Here is a 17,075-nt window from a genome sequence, read left to right as displayed (position 1 = left end):
CATCTTTCCATCTTCTCATCATCACCTCATCTTTCCATCTTTTCATCATGTCCTCATCTTTCCATCACCTCATCTTTCCATATTTTAATCATCTCATCTTTCCTTCTTCTCTTCATCACCTCATCTTTCCATCTTCTCTTCATCACCTCATCTTTCCATCACCTCATCTCTCCATCTTCTCTTCATCTCCTCATCTTTCCATCTTCTCGTCATCACCTCATCTTTCCATCTTTTAATCATCTCATCTTTCCATCTTCTCTTCATCACCTCATCTTTCCATCTTCTCTTCATCTCCTCATCTTTCCATCTTCTCTTCATCTCCTCATCTTTCCATCTTCTCTTCATCACCTCATCTTTCCATCACCTCATCTTTCCATCTTTTAATCATCTCATCTTTCCATCTTCTCTTCATCACCTCATCTTTCCATCTTCTCTTCATCTCCTCATCTTTCCATCTTCTCTTCATCTCCTCATCTTTCCATCTTCTCTTCATCTCCACATCTTTCCATCTTCTCTTCATCACCTCATCTTTCCATCACCTCATCTTTCCATATTTTAATCATCTCCTCATCTTTCCATCTTCTCTTCATCGCCTCATCTTTCCATCTTCTCTTCATCACCTCATCTTTCCATCTTCTCATCAACACCTCATCTTTTCATCATGTCCTCATCTTTCCATCACCTCATCTTTCCATCTTCTAATCATCTGCTCATCTTTCCATCTTCTCTTCATCACCTCATCTTTCCATCTTCTCTTCATCACCTCATCTTTCCATCTTCTCTTCATCACCTAATCTTTCCATCTTCTCTTCATCTCCTCGTCTTTCCATATTCTCATCTTTCCATCTTCTCTTCATCACATCATCTTTCCATCACCTCATCTTTCCATCTTTTAATCATATCCTCATCTTTCCATCTTCTCTTCATTACCTCATATTTCCATCTTCTCTTCATCACCTCATCTTTCCATATTCTCTTCATCACCTCATCTTTCCATCTTCTCTTCATTACCTAATCTTTCCATCTTCTCTTCATCTCCTCATCTTTCCATATTCTCATCTTTCCATCTTCTCTTCATCACCTCATCTTTCCATCTTCTCTTCATCACCTTATCTTTCCATCACCTCATCTTTCCATCTTTTAATCATCTCCTCATCTTTGCATCTTCTCTTCATCTCCTCATCTTTCCATATTCTCATCTTTCCATCTTCTCTTAATCACCTTATCTTTCCATCACCTCATCTTTCCATCTTTTAATCATCTCCTCATCTTTCCATCTTCTCTTCATTACCTCATCTTTCCATTTTCTCTTCGTCACCTCATCTTTCCATATTCTCTTCATCACCTCATCTTTCCATCTTCTCTTCATCACCTCATCTTTCCATCTTCTCTTCATCACCTCATCTTTCCATCTTCTCATCTTTCCATCTTATCTTCTCCACTTTTGCTCCTCCTCTATTTGTATATTTCCTCAAACTCTCTTGTTATCAGCTACGGTCGCTATGGTTCGGTATAGCTCTTCCCTTTACCTCCTGCTACCCTTCACTTCCTCCCTCACTCCTCCATGTTTCACATCAATCTTCTCCCTTCTCTCTCTTTCTCCCCTCCCTCTCTCCTCCCTCCCTCTCTTTCTCCAGCCTCAGGTGAACCCAACATCTACAGCAAACCTCCCATCTATAAGAGAACGGGTACAGTGGCTTAGCCCTGCCTTATCCTGGCTGTTGTCCCATCAGTGACAGATTTATGTTTTCCGTAGCCAATAGTTTATGGTATAGGGGTTTAGCCCCGCTCTTTAGTCTGCCTGTCTTCCTATCAGTATAGTAGCCCTTAGTATTGTGCTTGTAGGGTTAGTTCAGGTCTCTTATGAGACCACAGTGGTAGATGAAGGGTTAGTTCAGGCCTCTTATGAGACCACAGTGGTAGATGAAGGGTTAGTTCAGGCCTCTTATGAGACCACAGTGGTAGATGAAGGGTTGGTTCAGGTCTCTTATGAGACCACAGTGGTAGATGAAGGGTTAGTTCAGGTCTCAGTGGGACCTAGCTTCACTCATCTAGTTTAGAATGAAACCAAACCACAAGTTACTGTGGTGTAAGTGTGTGTCTGTGTTACTGTGTTGTGTGTGTGTACTGTGGTGTATGTTACTGTGGTGTGTGTGTGTGTTACTGTGGTGTGTGTGTACTGTGGTGTGTGTGTGTTACTGTGTTGTGAGTGTTATCATGCTATAAGGGTATTATAGAACAGTGCATCACAGGCGTGTGGTTATGGTGTGTTATGAATGAGGGTCAGGAGTTGTTCTTAGTCAGGTCACATGGTTATGGAAATAGGACACACTCCAGGGAGAGGGAGTGGGAGTGGGAGGGGGAGAGGGATTGAGAGAGGGAGAGGGGGAGGGAGAGAATATTAGCATAATCAGCAGTATTATTCAGTACACTCTAGTGATATTGATCCCTCATATTGTTCTGTGATTCTGTTCAATAGAGGACATGTTTTGGCCACTAGAGGAGACATGGGCTCATCCATAGACCACAGGCCTGTTATGTGCTCATTAGTCCTTTGATACCTACATGGAAGAGATACTATGATATATGACTCACTTGTGGATATAGGTTAGATAAATAAATAGTGATTAGGACTCATGGTATTGTAGGGTTGACTTAAAGCATTTCGCTACACTCGCAATAACATCTGCTAACCATGTGTATGTGACCCATAACATCTGCTAACCATGTGTATGTGACCCATAACATCTGCTAACCATGTGTATGTGACCCATAACATCTGCTAACCATGTGTATGTGACCAATACATTTTGATTTAGAGTGGTTAGTGGTAGTGTTGTATCTCTGAGTTCTGTTATCTTCCATGTTGGTAACATAGGGACTTGGGATGCTAGTAATATCTCTCTTTTCTTTTTCCCTTTCTTCCTTTCATCGTTTCTGATCACGTTAATTCACTTCCCTCCTTCACTCTTTTCCCTGATGAACTAACTCACCTCTGTAAGTACCTTCCTCCTCTCTGTCTGTCTGCTGTCTGTCTATTTTCCCGTCTATTGGTCCCTCAACCGGTCTGTTTTCCGTCAAATATCTGTCAACCTGTCTGCCTTGCTATCTTCTGTCTCCATGTCCACCCAGTCTATAAACTCTGATCGTCCATTTCTACAAGAAGCCGTTATCTATTGTGGGAAGCTTCCAGACTCACTGTGTAAATAATTCCTCTGTCTAAGCTTTTCAAGTGTGTTTAGTGTCTGTCTGTGTGAGTAAGAGTCAATCACTCCCTGTTTACACACTCCCCATGTGTAAAGACCTGTCTGTCTATACCAGCTGACTATCTATCTTCTCTGTCTGTCTATACCAGCTGACTATCTATCTTGTCTGTCTGTCTGTCTGTCTGTCTGTCTGTACCATCTGACTATCTATCTCACCTGTCTGTACCAGATGACTATCTATCTCACCTGTCTGTACCAGATGACTATCTATCTCACCTGTCTGTACCAGATGACTATCTATCTCACTTGTCTGTACCAAATGACTATCTATCTCACCTGTCTGTACCAGATGACTATCTATCTCACCTGTCTGAACCAGATGACTATATATTTTACCAGCCTGTCAGTACCAGCTGACTATCTATCTCACCTGTCTGTACCAGCTGACTATCTATCTCACCTGTCTGTCTGTACCAGATGACTATCTATCTCACCTGTCTGTCTGTACCAGCTATCTATCTCACCTGTCTGTACCAGATGACTATCTATCTCACCTGTATGTACCAGCTGACTACCTATAATACCGCTTGTACCAGCTGACTATCTATCTCACCTGTCTGTCTGTACCAGCTGACTATCTATCTCACCTGTCTGTACCAGCTGACTACCTATCTCACCTGTATGTACCAGCTGACTACCTATAATACCCGCTTGTACCAGCTGACTATCTCACCTGTCAGTACCAGATGACTATCTATCTCACCTGTCTGTACCAGCTGACCATCTATCTCACCTGTCTGTCTGTACCAGATGACTATCTATCTCACCTGTCTGTACCAGCTGACTTCCTATAATACCCGCTTGTACCAGCTGACTATCTATCTCACCTGTCAGTACCAGATGACTATCTATCTCACCTGTCTGTACCAGCTGACCATCTATCTCACCTGTCTGTCTGTACCAGATGACTATCTATCTCACCTGTCTGTACCAGCTGACTACCTATCTCACCTGTATGTACCAGCTGACCATCTATCTCACCTGTCTGTCTGTACCAGATGACTATCTATCTCACCTGTCTGTACCAGCTGACTATCTATCTCACCTGTCAGTACCAGCTGACTATCTATCTCACCTGTCTGTACCAGCTGACTACCTATTTTACCTGTCTGTCTGTACCAGCTGACTATCTATCTCCTCTGTCTGTACCAGATGTCTATCTATCTCCTCTGTCTGTCTATACCAGATGACTGTCTATCTCCTCTGTCTGTCTGTACCAGATGACTATCTATCTCACCTGTCTGTCTGTACCAGATGACTATCTATCTCACCTGTCTGTCTGTACCAGATAACTATCTATCTCCTCTGTCTGTCTGTACCAGATGACTATCTATCTCCTCTGTCTGTCTGTACCAGCTGACTGTCTATCTCCTCTGTCTGTCTGTACCAGCTGACTGTCTATCTCCTCTGTCTGTCTGTACCAGATGACTGTCTATCTTCTCTGTCTGTCTGTACCAGCTGACTATCTATCTCTCCTGTCAGTACCAGCTGACTATCTATCTCTCCTGTCAGTACCAGCTGACTATCTATCTCTCCTGTCAGTACCAGCTGACTATCTATCTCACCTGTCTGTACCAGATGACTATCTATCTCACCTGTCAGTACCAGCTGACTATCTATCTCACCTGTCAGTACCAGCTGACTATCTATCTCACCTGTCTGTACCAGCTGACTATCTATCTCACCTGTCTGTCTATACCAGATGACTATCTATCTCCTCTGTCTGTCTGTACCAGATGACCATCTATCTCACCTGTCTGTCTGTACCAGATGACTATCTATCTTCTCTGTCTGTCTGTACCAGATTACTATCTATCTCCTCTGTCTGTCTGTACCAGATGTCTATCTATCTCCTCTGTCTGTCTATACCAGATGACTATCTATCTCCTCTGTCTGTACCAGATGACTATCTATCTTCTCTGTCTGTCTATACCAGCTGACTATCTATCTTGTCTGTCTGTCTGTCTGTCTGTCTGTCTGTCTGTCTGTCTGTACCATCTGACTATCTATCTCACCTGTCTGTACCAGATGACTATCTATCTCACCTGTCTGTACCAGATGACTATCTATCTCACCTGTCTGTACCAGATGACTATCTATCTCACTTGTCTGTACCAAATGACTATCTATCTCACCTGTCTGTACCAGATGACTATCTATCTCACCTGTCTGAACCAGATGACTATATATTTTACCAGCCTGTCAGTACCAGCTGACTATCTATCTCACCTGTCTGTACCAGCTGACTATCTATCTCACCTGTCTGTCTGTACCAGATGACTATCTATCTCACCTGTCTGTCTGTACCAGCTATCTATCTCACCTGTCTGTACCAGATGACTATCTATCTCACCTGTATGTACCAGCTGACTACCTATAATACCGCTTGTACCAGCTGACTATCTATCTCACCTGTCTGTCTGTACCAGATGACTATCTATCTCACCTGTCTGTACCAGCTGACTACCTATCTCACCTGTATGTACCAGCTGACTACCTATAATACCCGCTTGTACCAGCTGACTATCTATCTCACCTGTCAGTACCAGATGACTATCTATCTCACCTGTCTGTACCAGCTGACCATCTATCTCACCTGTCTGTCTGTACCAGATGACTATCTATCTCACCTGTCTGTACCAGCTGACTACCTATCTCACCTGTATGTACCAGCTGACCATCTATCTCACCTGTCTGTCTGTACCAGATGACTATCTATCTCACCTGTCAGTACCAGCTGACTATCTATCTCACCTGTCTGTACCAGCTGACTACCTATTTTACCTGTCTGTCTGTACCAGCTGACTATCTATCTCCTCTGTCAGTACCAGATGACTATCTATCTCATCTGTCTGTCTGTACCAGATGACCATCTATCTCCTCTGTCTGTACCAGATGACCATCTATCTCCTCTGTCTGTAGCAGCTGACTACCTATTTTACCTGTCTGTCTGTACCAGCTGACTATCTATCTCACCTGTCTGTACCAGATTACTATCTATCTCCTCTGTCTGTACCAGATGTCTATCTATCTCCTCTGTCTGTCTGTACCAGATGACTGTCTATCTCCTCTGTCTGTCTGTACCAGATGACTATCTATCTCACCTGTCTGTCTGTACCAGATGACTATCTATCTCACCTGTCTGTCTGTACCAGATAACTATCTATCTCCTCTGTCTGTCTGTACCAGATGACTATCTATCTCCTCTGTCTGTCTGTACCAGCTGACTGTCTATCTCCTCTGTCTGTCTGTACCAGCTGACTGTCTATCTCCTCTGTCTGTCTGTACCAGATGACTGTCTATCTTCTCTGTCTGTCTGTACCAGCTGACTATCTATCTCTCCTGTCAGTACCAGCTGACTATCTATCTCTCCTGTCAGTACCAGATGACTATCTATCTCACCTGTATGTACCAGCTGACTACCTATAATACTGCTTGTACCAGCTGACTATCTATCTCACCTGTCTGTCTGTACCAGATGACTATCTATCTCACCTGTCTGTACCAGCTGACTACCTATCTCACCTGTATGTACCAGCTGACTACCTATAATACCCGCTTGTACCAGCTGACTATCTATCTCACCTGTCAGTACCAGATGACTATCTATCTCACCTGTCTGTACCAGCTGACCATCTATCTCACCTGTCTGTCTGTACCAGATGACTATCTATCTCACCTGTCTGTACCAGCTGACTACCTATCTCACCTGTATGTACCAGCTGACCATCTATCTCACCTGTCTGTCTGTACCAGATGACTATCTATCTCACCTGTCAGTACCAGCTGACTATCTATCTCACCTGTCTGTACCAGCTGACTACCTATTTTACCTGTCTGTCTGTACCAGCTGACTATCTATCTCCTCTGTCAGTACCAGATGACTATCTATCTCATCTGTCTGTCTGTACCAGATGACCATCTATCTCCTCTGTCTGTACCAGATGACCATCTATCTCCTCTGTCTGTAGCAGCTGACTACCTATTTTACCTGTCTGTCTGTACCAGCTGACTATCTATCTCACCTGTCTGTACCAGATTACTATCTATCTCCTCTGTCTGTACCAGATGTCTATCTATCTCCTCTGTCTGTCTGTACCAGATGACTGTCTATCTCCTCTGTCTGTCTGTACCAGATGACTATCTATCTCACCTGTCTGTCTGTACCAGATGACTATCTATCTCACCTGTCTGTCTGTACCAGATAACTATCTATCTCCTCTGTCTGTCTGTACCAGATGACTATCTATCTCCTCTGTCTGTCTGTACCAGCTGACTGTCTATCTCCTCTGTCTGTCTGTACCAGCTGACTGTCTATCTCCTCTGTCTGTCTGTACCAGATGACTGTCTATCTTCTCTGTCTGTCTGTACCAGCTGACTATCTATCTCTCCTGTCAGTACCAGCTGACTATCTATCTCTCCTGTCAGTACCAGCTGACTATCTATCTCTCCTGTCAGTACCAGCTGACTATCTATCTCACCTGTCTGTACCAGATGACTATCTATCTCACCTGTCAGTACCAGCTGACTATCTATCTCACCTGTCAGTACCAGCTGACTATCTATCTCACCTGTCTGTACCAGCTGACTATCTATCTCACCTGTCTGTCTATACCAGATGACTATCTATCTCACCTGTCTGTCTGTACCAGATGACTATCTATCTTCTCTGTCTGTCTGTACCAGATTACTATCTATCTCCTCTGTCTGTCTGTACCAGATGTCTATCTATCTCCTCTGTCTGTCTATACCAGATGACTATCTATCTCCTCTGTCTGTACCAGATGACTATCTATCTCCTCTGTCTGTCTGTACCAGATTACTATCTATCTCCTCTGTCTGTCTGTACCAGATGTCTATCTATCTCCTCTGTCTGTCTATACCAGATGACTATCTATCTCCTCTATCTGTCTGTACCAGATTACTATCTATCTCCTCTGTCTGTCTGTACCAGATGTCTATCTATCTCCTCTGTCTGTCTATACCAGATGACTATCTATCTCCTCTGTCTGTCTGTACCAGCTGACTATCTATCTCCTCTGTCTGTACCAGCTGACTATCTATCTCCTCTGTCTGTCTGTACCAGATGACTACCTATCTCCTCTGGCTGTACCAGATGACTACCTATCTCCTCTGGCTGTACCAGATGACTACCTATCTCCTCTGTCTGTACCAGATGACTATCTATCTCACCTGTCTGTACCAGCTGACCATCTATCTCACCTGTCTGTCTGTACCAGATGACTATCTATCTCACCTGTCTGTACCAGCTGACTTCCTATAATACCCGCTTGTACCAGCTGACTATCTATCTCACCTGTCGGTACCAGATGACTATCTATCTCACCTGTCTGTACCAGCTGACCATCTATCTCACCTGTCTGTCTGTACCAGATGACTATCTATCTCACCTGTCTGTACCAGCTGACTACCTATCTCACCTGTATGTACCAGCTGACCATCTATCTCACCTGTCTGTCTGTACCAGATGACTATCTATCTCACCTGTCTGAACCAGATGACTATATATTTTACCAGCCTGTCAGTACCAGCTGACTATCTATCTCACCTGTCTGTACCAGCTGACTATCTATCTCACCTGTCTGTCTGTACCAGATGACTATCTATCTCACCTGTCTGTCTGTACCAGCTATCTATCTCACCTGTCTGTACCAGATGACTATCTATCTCACCTGTATGTACCAGCTGACTACCTATAATACCGCTTGTACCAGCTGACTATCTATCTCACCTGTCTGTCTGTACCAGATGACTATCTATCTCACCTGTCTGTACCAGCTGACTACCTATCTCACCTGTATGTACCAGCTGACTACCTATAATACCCGCTTGTACCAGCTGACTATCTATCTCACCTGTCAGTACCAGATGACTATCTATCTCACCTGTCTGTACCAGCTGACCATCTATCTCACCTGTCTGTCTGTACCAGATGACTATCTATCTCACCTGTCTGTACCAGCTGACTACCTATCTCACCTGTATGTACCAGCTGACCATCTATCTCACCTGTCTGTCTGTACCAGATGACTATCTATCTCACCTGTCAGTACCAGCTGACTATCTATCTCACCTGTCTGTACCAGCTGACTACCTATTTTACCTGTCTGTCTGTACCAGCTGACTATCTATCTCCTCTGTCAGTACCAGATGACTATCTATCTCATCTGTCTGTCTGTACCAGATGACCATCTATCTCCTCTGTCTGTACCAGCTGACCATCTATCTCACCTGTCTGTCTGTACCAGATGACTATCTATCTCACCTGTCAGTACCAGCTGACTATCTATCTCACCTGTCTGTAGCAGCTGACTACCTATTTTACCTGTCTGTCTGTACCAGCTGACTATCTATCTCACCTGTCTGTACCAGATTACTATCTATCTCCTCTGTCTGTACCAGATGTCTATCTATCTCCTCTGTCTGTCTGTACCAGATGACTGTCTATCTCCTCTGTCTGTCTGTACCAGATGACTATCTATCTCACCTGTCTGTCTGTACCAGATGACTATCTATCTCACCTGTCTGTCTGTACCAGATAACTATCTATCTCCTCTGTCTGTCTGTACCAGATGACTATCTATCTCCTCTGTCTGTCTGTACCAGCTGACTGTCTATCTCCTCTGTCTGTCTGTACCAGCTGACTGTCTATCTCCTCTGTCTGTCTGTACCAGATGACTGTCTATCTTCTCTGTCTGTCTGTACCAGCTGACTATCTATCTCTCCTGTCAGTACCAGCTGACTATCTATCTCTCCTGTCAGTACCAGCTGACTATCTATCTCTCCTGTCAGTACCAGCTGACTATCTATCTCACCTGTCTGTACCAGATGACTATCTATCTCACCTGTCAGTACCAGCTGACTATCTATCTCACCTGTCAGTACCAGCTGACTATCTATCTCACCTGTCTGTACCAGCTGACTATCTATCTCACCTGTCTGTCTATACCAGATGACTATCTATCTCACCTGTCTGTCTGTACCAGATGACTATCTATCTTCTCTGTCTGTCTGTACCAGATTACTATCTATCTCCTCTGTCTGTCTGTACCAGATGTCTATCTATCTCCTCTGTCTGTCTATACCAGATGACTATCTATCTCCTCTGTCTGTACCAGATGACTATCTATCTCCTCTGTCTGTCTGTACCAGATTACTATCTATCTCCTCTGTCTGTCTGTACCAGATGTCTATCTATCTCCTCTGTCTGTCTATACCAGATGACTATCTATCTCCTCTATCTGTCTGTACCAGATTACTATCTATCTCCTCTGTCTGTCTGTACCAGATGTCTATCTATCTCCTCTGTCTGTCTATACCAGATGACTATCTATCTCCTCTGTCTGTCTGTACCAGCTGACTATCTATCTCCTCTGTCTGTACCAGCTGACTATCTATCTCCTCTGTCTGTCTGTACCAGATGACTACCTATCTCCTCTGGCTGTACCAGATGACTACCTATCTCCTCTGGCTGTACCAGATGACTACCTATCTCCTCTGTCTGTACCAGATGACTATCTATCTCACCTGTCTGTACCAGCTGACCATCTATCTCACCTGTCTGTCTGTACCAGATGACTATCTATCTCACCTGTCTGTACCAGCTGACTTCCTATAATACCCGCTTGTACCAGCTGACTATCTATCTCACCTGTCGGTACCAGATGACTATCTATCTCACCTGTCTGTACCAGCTGACCATCTATCTCACCTGTCTGTCTGTACCAGATGACTATCTATCTCACCTGTCTGTACCAGCTGACTACCTATCTCACCTGTATGTACCAGCTGACCATCTATCTCACCTGTCTGTCTGTACCAGATGACTATCTATCTCACCTGTCTGTACCAGCTGACTATCTATCTCACCTGTCTGTACCAGCTGACTACCTATTTTACCTGTCTGTCTGTACCAGCTGACTATCTATCTCCTCTGTCTGTACCAGATGACTATCTATCTCATCTGTCTGTCTGTACCAGATGACTATCTATCTCATCTGTCTGTCTGTACCAGATGACCATCTATCTCCTCTGTCTGTACCAGATGACCATCTATCTCCTCTGTCTGTACCAGCTGACTACCTATTTTACCTGTCTGTCTGTACCAGCTGACTATCTATCTCACCTGTCTGTACCAGATTACTATCTATCTCACCTGTCTGTACCAGATTACTATCTATCTCCTCTGTCTGTACCAGATGTCTATCTATCTCCTCTGTCTGTCTGTACCAGATGACTGTCTATCTCCTCTGTCTGTCTGTACCAGATGACTATCTATCTCCTCTGACTGTCTGTACCAGCTGACTGTCTATCTCCTCTGTCTGTCTGTACCAGCTGACTGTCTATCTCCTCTGTCTGTCTGTACCAGATGACTGTCTTTCTTCTCTGTCTGTCTGTACCAGCTGACTATCTATCTCTCCTGTCAGTACCAGCTGACTATCTATCTCTCCTGTCAGTACCAGCTGACTATCTATCTCTCCTCTCAGTGCCAGCTGACTATCTATCTCACCTGTCTGTACCAGATGACTATCTATCTCACCTGTCAGTACCAGCTGACTATCTATCTCACCTGTCAGTACCAGCTGACTATCTATCTCACCTGTCTGTACCAGCTGACTATCTATCTCACCTGTCTGTCTATACCAGATGACTATCTATCTCCTCTGTCTGTCTGTACCAGATGACCATCTATCTCACCTGTCTGTCTGTACCAGATGACTATCTATCTTCTCTGTCTGTCTGTACCAGATTACTATCTATCTCCTCTGTCTGTCTATACCAGATGACTATCTATCTCCTCTGTCTGTACCAGATGACTATCTATCTCCTCTGTCTGTCTGTACCATATTACTATCTATCTCCTCTGTCTGTCTGTACCAGATGTCTATCTATCTCCTCTGTCTGTCTATACCAGATGACTATCTATCTCCTCTGTCTGTCTGTACCAGCTGACTATCTATCTCCTCTGTCTGTACCAGATGACTATCTATCTCCTCTGTCTGTACCAGCTGACTATCTATCTCCTCTGTCTGTCTGTACCAGATGACTACCTATCTCCTCTGTCTGTACCAGATGACTACCTATCTCCTCTGGCTGTACCAGATGACTACCTATCTCCTCTGTCTGTACCAGATGACTACCTATCTCCTCTGGCTGTACCAGATGACTACCTATCTCCTCTGTCTGTACCAGATGACTATCTATCTCACCTGTCTGTCTGTACCAGATGACTATCTATCTCACCTGTCTGTCTGTACCAGCTATCTATCTCACCTGTCTGTACCAGATGACTATCTATCTCACCTGTATGTACCAGCTGACTACCTATAATACCGCTTGTACCAGCTGACTATCTATCTCACCTGTCTGTCTGTACCAGATGACTATCTATCTCACCTGTCTGTACCAGCTGACTACCTATCTCACCTGTATGTACCAGCTGACTACCTATAATACCCGCTTGTACCAGCTGACTATCTATCTCACCTGTCAGTACCAGATGACTATCTATCTCACCTGTCTGTACCAGCTGACCATCTATCTCACCTGTCTGTCTGTACCAGATGACTATCTATCTCACCTGTCTGTACCAGCTGACTACCTATCTCACCTGTATGTACCAGCTGACCATCTATCTCACCTGTCTGTCTGTACCAGATGACTATCTATCTCACCTGTCAGTACCAGCTGACTATCTATCTCACCTGTCTGTACCAGCTGACTACCTATTTTACCTGTCTGTCTGTACCAGCTGACTATCTATCTCCTCTGTCAGTACCAGATGACTATCTATCTCATCTGTCTGTCTGTACCAGATGACCATCTATCTCCTCTGTCTGTACCAGATGACCATCTATCTCCTCTGTCTGTAGCAGCTGACTACCTATTTTACCTGTCTGTCTGTACCAGCTGACTATCTATCTCACCTGTCTGTACCAGATTACTATCTATCTCCTCTGTCTGTACCAGATGTCTATCTATCTCCTCTGTCTGTCTGTACCAGATGACTGTCTATCTCCTCTGTCTGTCTGTACCAGATGACTATCTATCTCACCTGTCTGTCTGTACCAGATGACTATCTATCTCACCTGTCTGTCTGTACCAGATAACTATCTATCTCCTCTGTCTGTCTGTACCAGATGACTATCTATCTCCTCTGTCTGTCTGTACCAGCTGACTGTCTATCTCCTCTGTCTGTCTGTACCAGCTGACTGTCTATCTCCTCTGTCTGTCTGTACCAGATGACTGTCTATCTTCTCTGTCTGTCTGTACCAGCTGACTATCTATCTCTCCTGTCAGTACCAGCTGACTATCTATCTCTCCTGTCAGTACCAGCTGACTATCTATCTCTCCTGTCAGTACCAGCTGACTATCTATCTCACCTGTCTGTACCAGATGACTATCTATCTCACCTGTCAGTACCAGCTGACTATCTATCTCACCTGTCAGTACCAGCTGACTATCTATCTCACCTGTCTGTACCAGCTGACTATCTATCTCACCTGTCTGTCTATACCAGATGACTATCTATCTCACCTGTCTGTCTGTACCAGATGACTATCTATCTTCTCTGTCTGTCTGTACCAGATTACTATCTATCTCCTCTGTCTGTCTGTACCAGATGTCTATCTATCTCCTCTGTCTGTCTATACCAGATGACTATCTATCTCCTCTGTCTGTACCAGATGACTATCTATCTCCTCTGTCTGTCTGTACCAGATTACTATCTATCTCCTCTGTCTGTCTGTACCAGATGTCTATCTATCTCCTCTGTCTGTCTATACCAGATGACTATCTATCTTCTCTATCTGTCTGTACCAGATTACTATCTATCTCCTCTGTCTGTCTGTACCAGATGTCTATCTATCTCCTCTGTCTGTCTATACCAGATGACTATCTATCTCCTCTGTCTGTCTGTACCAGCTGACTATCTATCTCCTCTGTCTGTACCAGCTGACTATCTATCTCCTCTGTCTGTCTGTACCAGATGACTACCTATCTCCTCTGTCTGTACCAGATGACTACCTATCTCCTCTGGCTGTACCAGATGACTACCTATCTCCTCTGGCTGTACCAGCTGACTACCTATCTCCTCTGTCTGTACCAGATGACTATCTATCTCACCTGTCTGTACCAGCTGACCATCTATCTCACCTGTCTGTCTGTACCAGATGACTATCTATCTCACCTGTCTGTACCAGCTGACTTCCTATAATACCCGCTTGTACCAGCTGACTATCTATCTCACCTGTCGGTACCAGATGACTATCTATCTCACCTGTCTGTACCAGCTGACCATCTATCTCACCTGTCTGTCTGTACCAGATGACTATCTATCTCACCTGTCTGTACCAGCTGACTACCTATCTCACCTGTATGTACCAGCTGACCATCTATCTCACCTGTCTGTCTGTACCAGATGACTATCTATCTCACCTGTCTGTACCAGCTGACTATCTATCTCACCTGTCTGTACCAGCTGACTACCTATTTTACCTGTCTGTCTGTACCAGCTGACTATCTATCTCCTCTGTCTGTACCAGATGACTATCTATCTCATCTGTCTGTCTGTACCAGATGACTATCTATCTCATCTGTCTGTCTGTACCAGATGACCATCTATCTCCTCTGTCTGTACCAGATGACCATCTATCTCCTCTGTCTGTACCAGCTGACTACCTATTTTACCTGTCTGTCTGTACCAGCTGACTATCTATCTCATCTGTCTGTACCAGATTACTATCTATCTCACCTGTCTGTACCAGATTACTATCTATCTCCTCTGTCTGTACCAGATGTCTATCTATCTCCTCTGTCTGTCTGTACCAGATGACTGTCTATCTCCTCTGTCTGTCTGTACCAGATGACTATCTATCTCCTCTGACTGTCTGTACCAGCTGACTGTCTATCTTCTCTGTCTGTCTGTACCAGATTACTATCTATCTCCTCTGTCTGTCTATACCAGATGACTATCTATCTCCTCTGTCTGTACCAGATGACTATCTATCTCACCTGTCTGTCTGTACCAGATGACTATCTATCTCACCTGTCTGTCTGTACCAGCTATCTATCTCACCTGTCTGTACCAGATGACTATCTATCTCACCTGTATGTACCAGCTGACTACCTATAATACCGCTTGTACCAGCTGACTATCTATCTCACCTGTCTGTCTGTACCAGATGACTATCTATCTCACCTGTCTGTACCAGCTGACTACCTATCTCACCTGTATGTACCAGCTGACTACCTATAATACCCGCTTGTACCAGCTGACTATCTATCTCACCTGTCAGTACCAGATGACTATCTATCTCACCTGTCTGTACCAGCTGACCATCTATCTCACCTGTCTGTCTGTACCAGATGACTATCTATCTCACCTGTCTGTACCAGCTGACTACCTATCTCACCTGTATGTACCAGCTGACCATCTATCTCACCTGTCTGTCTGTACCAGATGACTATCTATCTCACCTGTCAGTACCAGCTGACTATCTATCTCACCTGTCTGTACCAGCTGACTACCTATTTTACCTGTCTGTCTGTACCAGCTGACTATCTATCTCCTCTGTCAGTACCAGATGACTATCTATCTCATCTGTCTGTCTGTACCAGATGACCATCTATCTCCTCTGTCTGTACCAGATGACCATCTATCTCCTCTGTCTGTAGCAGCTGACTACCTATTTTACCTGTCTGTCTGTACCAGCTGACTATCTATCTCACCTGTCTGTACCAGATTACTATCTATCTCCTCTGTCTGTACCAGATGTCTATCTATCTCCTCTGTCTGTCTGTACCAGATGACTGTCTATCTCCTCTGTCTGTCTGTACCAGATGACTATCTATCTCACCTGTCTGTCTGTACCAGATGACTATCTATCTCACCTGTCTGTCTGTACCAGATAACTATCTATCTCCTCTGTCTGTCTGTACCAGATGACTATCTATCTCCTCTGTCTGTCTGTACCAGCTGACTGTCTATCTCCTCTGTCTGTCTGTACCAGCTGACTGTCTATCTCCTCTGTCTGTCTGTACCAGATGACTGTCTATCTTCTCTGTCTGTCTGTACCAGCTGACTATCTATCTCTCCTGTCAGTACCAGCTGACTATCTATCTCTCCTGTCAGTACCAGCTGACTATCTATCTCTCCTGTCAGTACCAGCTGACTATCTATCTCACCTGTCTGTACCAGATGACTATCTATCTCACCTGTCAGTACCAGCTGACTATCTATCTCACCTGTCAGTACCAGCTGACTATCTATCTCACCTGTCTGTACCAGCTGACTATCTATCTCACCTGTCTGTCTATACCAGATGACTATCTATCTCACCTGTCTGTCTGTACCAGATGACTATCTATCTTCTCTGTCTGTCTGTACCAGATTACTATCTATCTCCTCTGTCTGTCTGTACCAGATGTCTATCTATCTCCTCTGTCTGTCTATACCAGATGACTATCTATCTCCTCTGTCTGTACCAGATGACTATCTATCTCCTCTGTCTGTCTGTACCAGATTACTATCTATCTCCTCTGTCTGTCTGTACCAGATGTCTATCTATCTCCTCTGTCTGTCTATACCAGATGACTATCTATCTTCTCTATCTGTCTGTACCAGATTACTATCTATCTCCTCTGTCTGTCTGTACCAGATGTCTATCTATCTCCTCTGTCTGTCTATACCAGATGACTATCTATCTCCTCTGTCTGTCTGTACCAGCTGACTATCTATCTCCTCTGTCTGTACCAGCTGACTATCTATCTCCTCTGTCTGTCTGTACC

The 17,075-nt window shown here is 44.3% G+C and overlaps 1 protein-coding gene across 2 annotated transcripts in view; it reads left to right on the top strand.

The window, feature by feature from the left end:
* The window catches only part of LOC110487772 (actin-binding LIM protein 3), a 125,036-nt gene that overhangs the window by 98,022 nt on the left and 9,939 nt on the right, over window positions 1–17,075 (top strand). For both annotated transcript variants that reach the window (XM_090198112.1, XM_090198111.1), the window contains exon 14: window positions 1,638–1,688. In XM_090198112.1, the coding sequence (XP_090054238.1) occupies window positions 1,638–1,688 (51 nt within the window). The remainder of the gene's footprint in view (window positions 1–1,637; window positions 1,689–17,075) is intronic.

Source organism: Oncorhynchus mykiss, chromosome 14, assembly GCF_057628025.1.
Source record: "Oncorhynchus mykiss isolate SJ-2025 chromosome 14, ASM5762802v1, whole genome shotgun sequence".
In the NCBI taxonomy this organism is placed as follows: domain Eukaryota; kingdom Metazoa; phylum Chordata; class Actinopteri; order Salmoniformes; family Salmonidae; genus Oncorhynchus; species Oncorhynchus mykiss.
The sequence above is the reverse complement of the archived record's forward strand: the minus strand, read 5'-3'. Positions and strand labels throughout refer to the sequence as shown.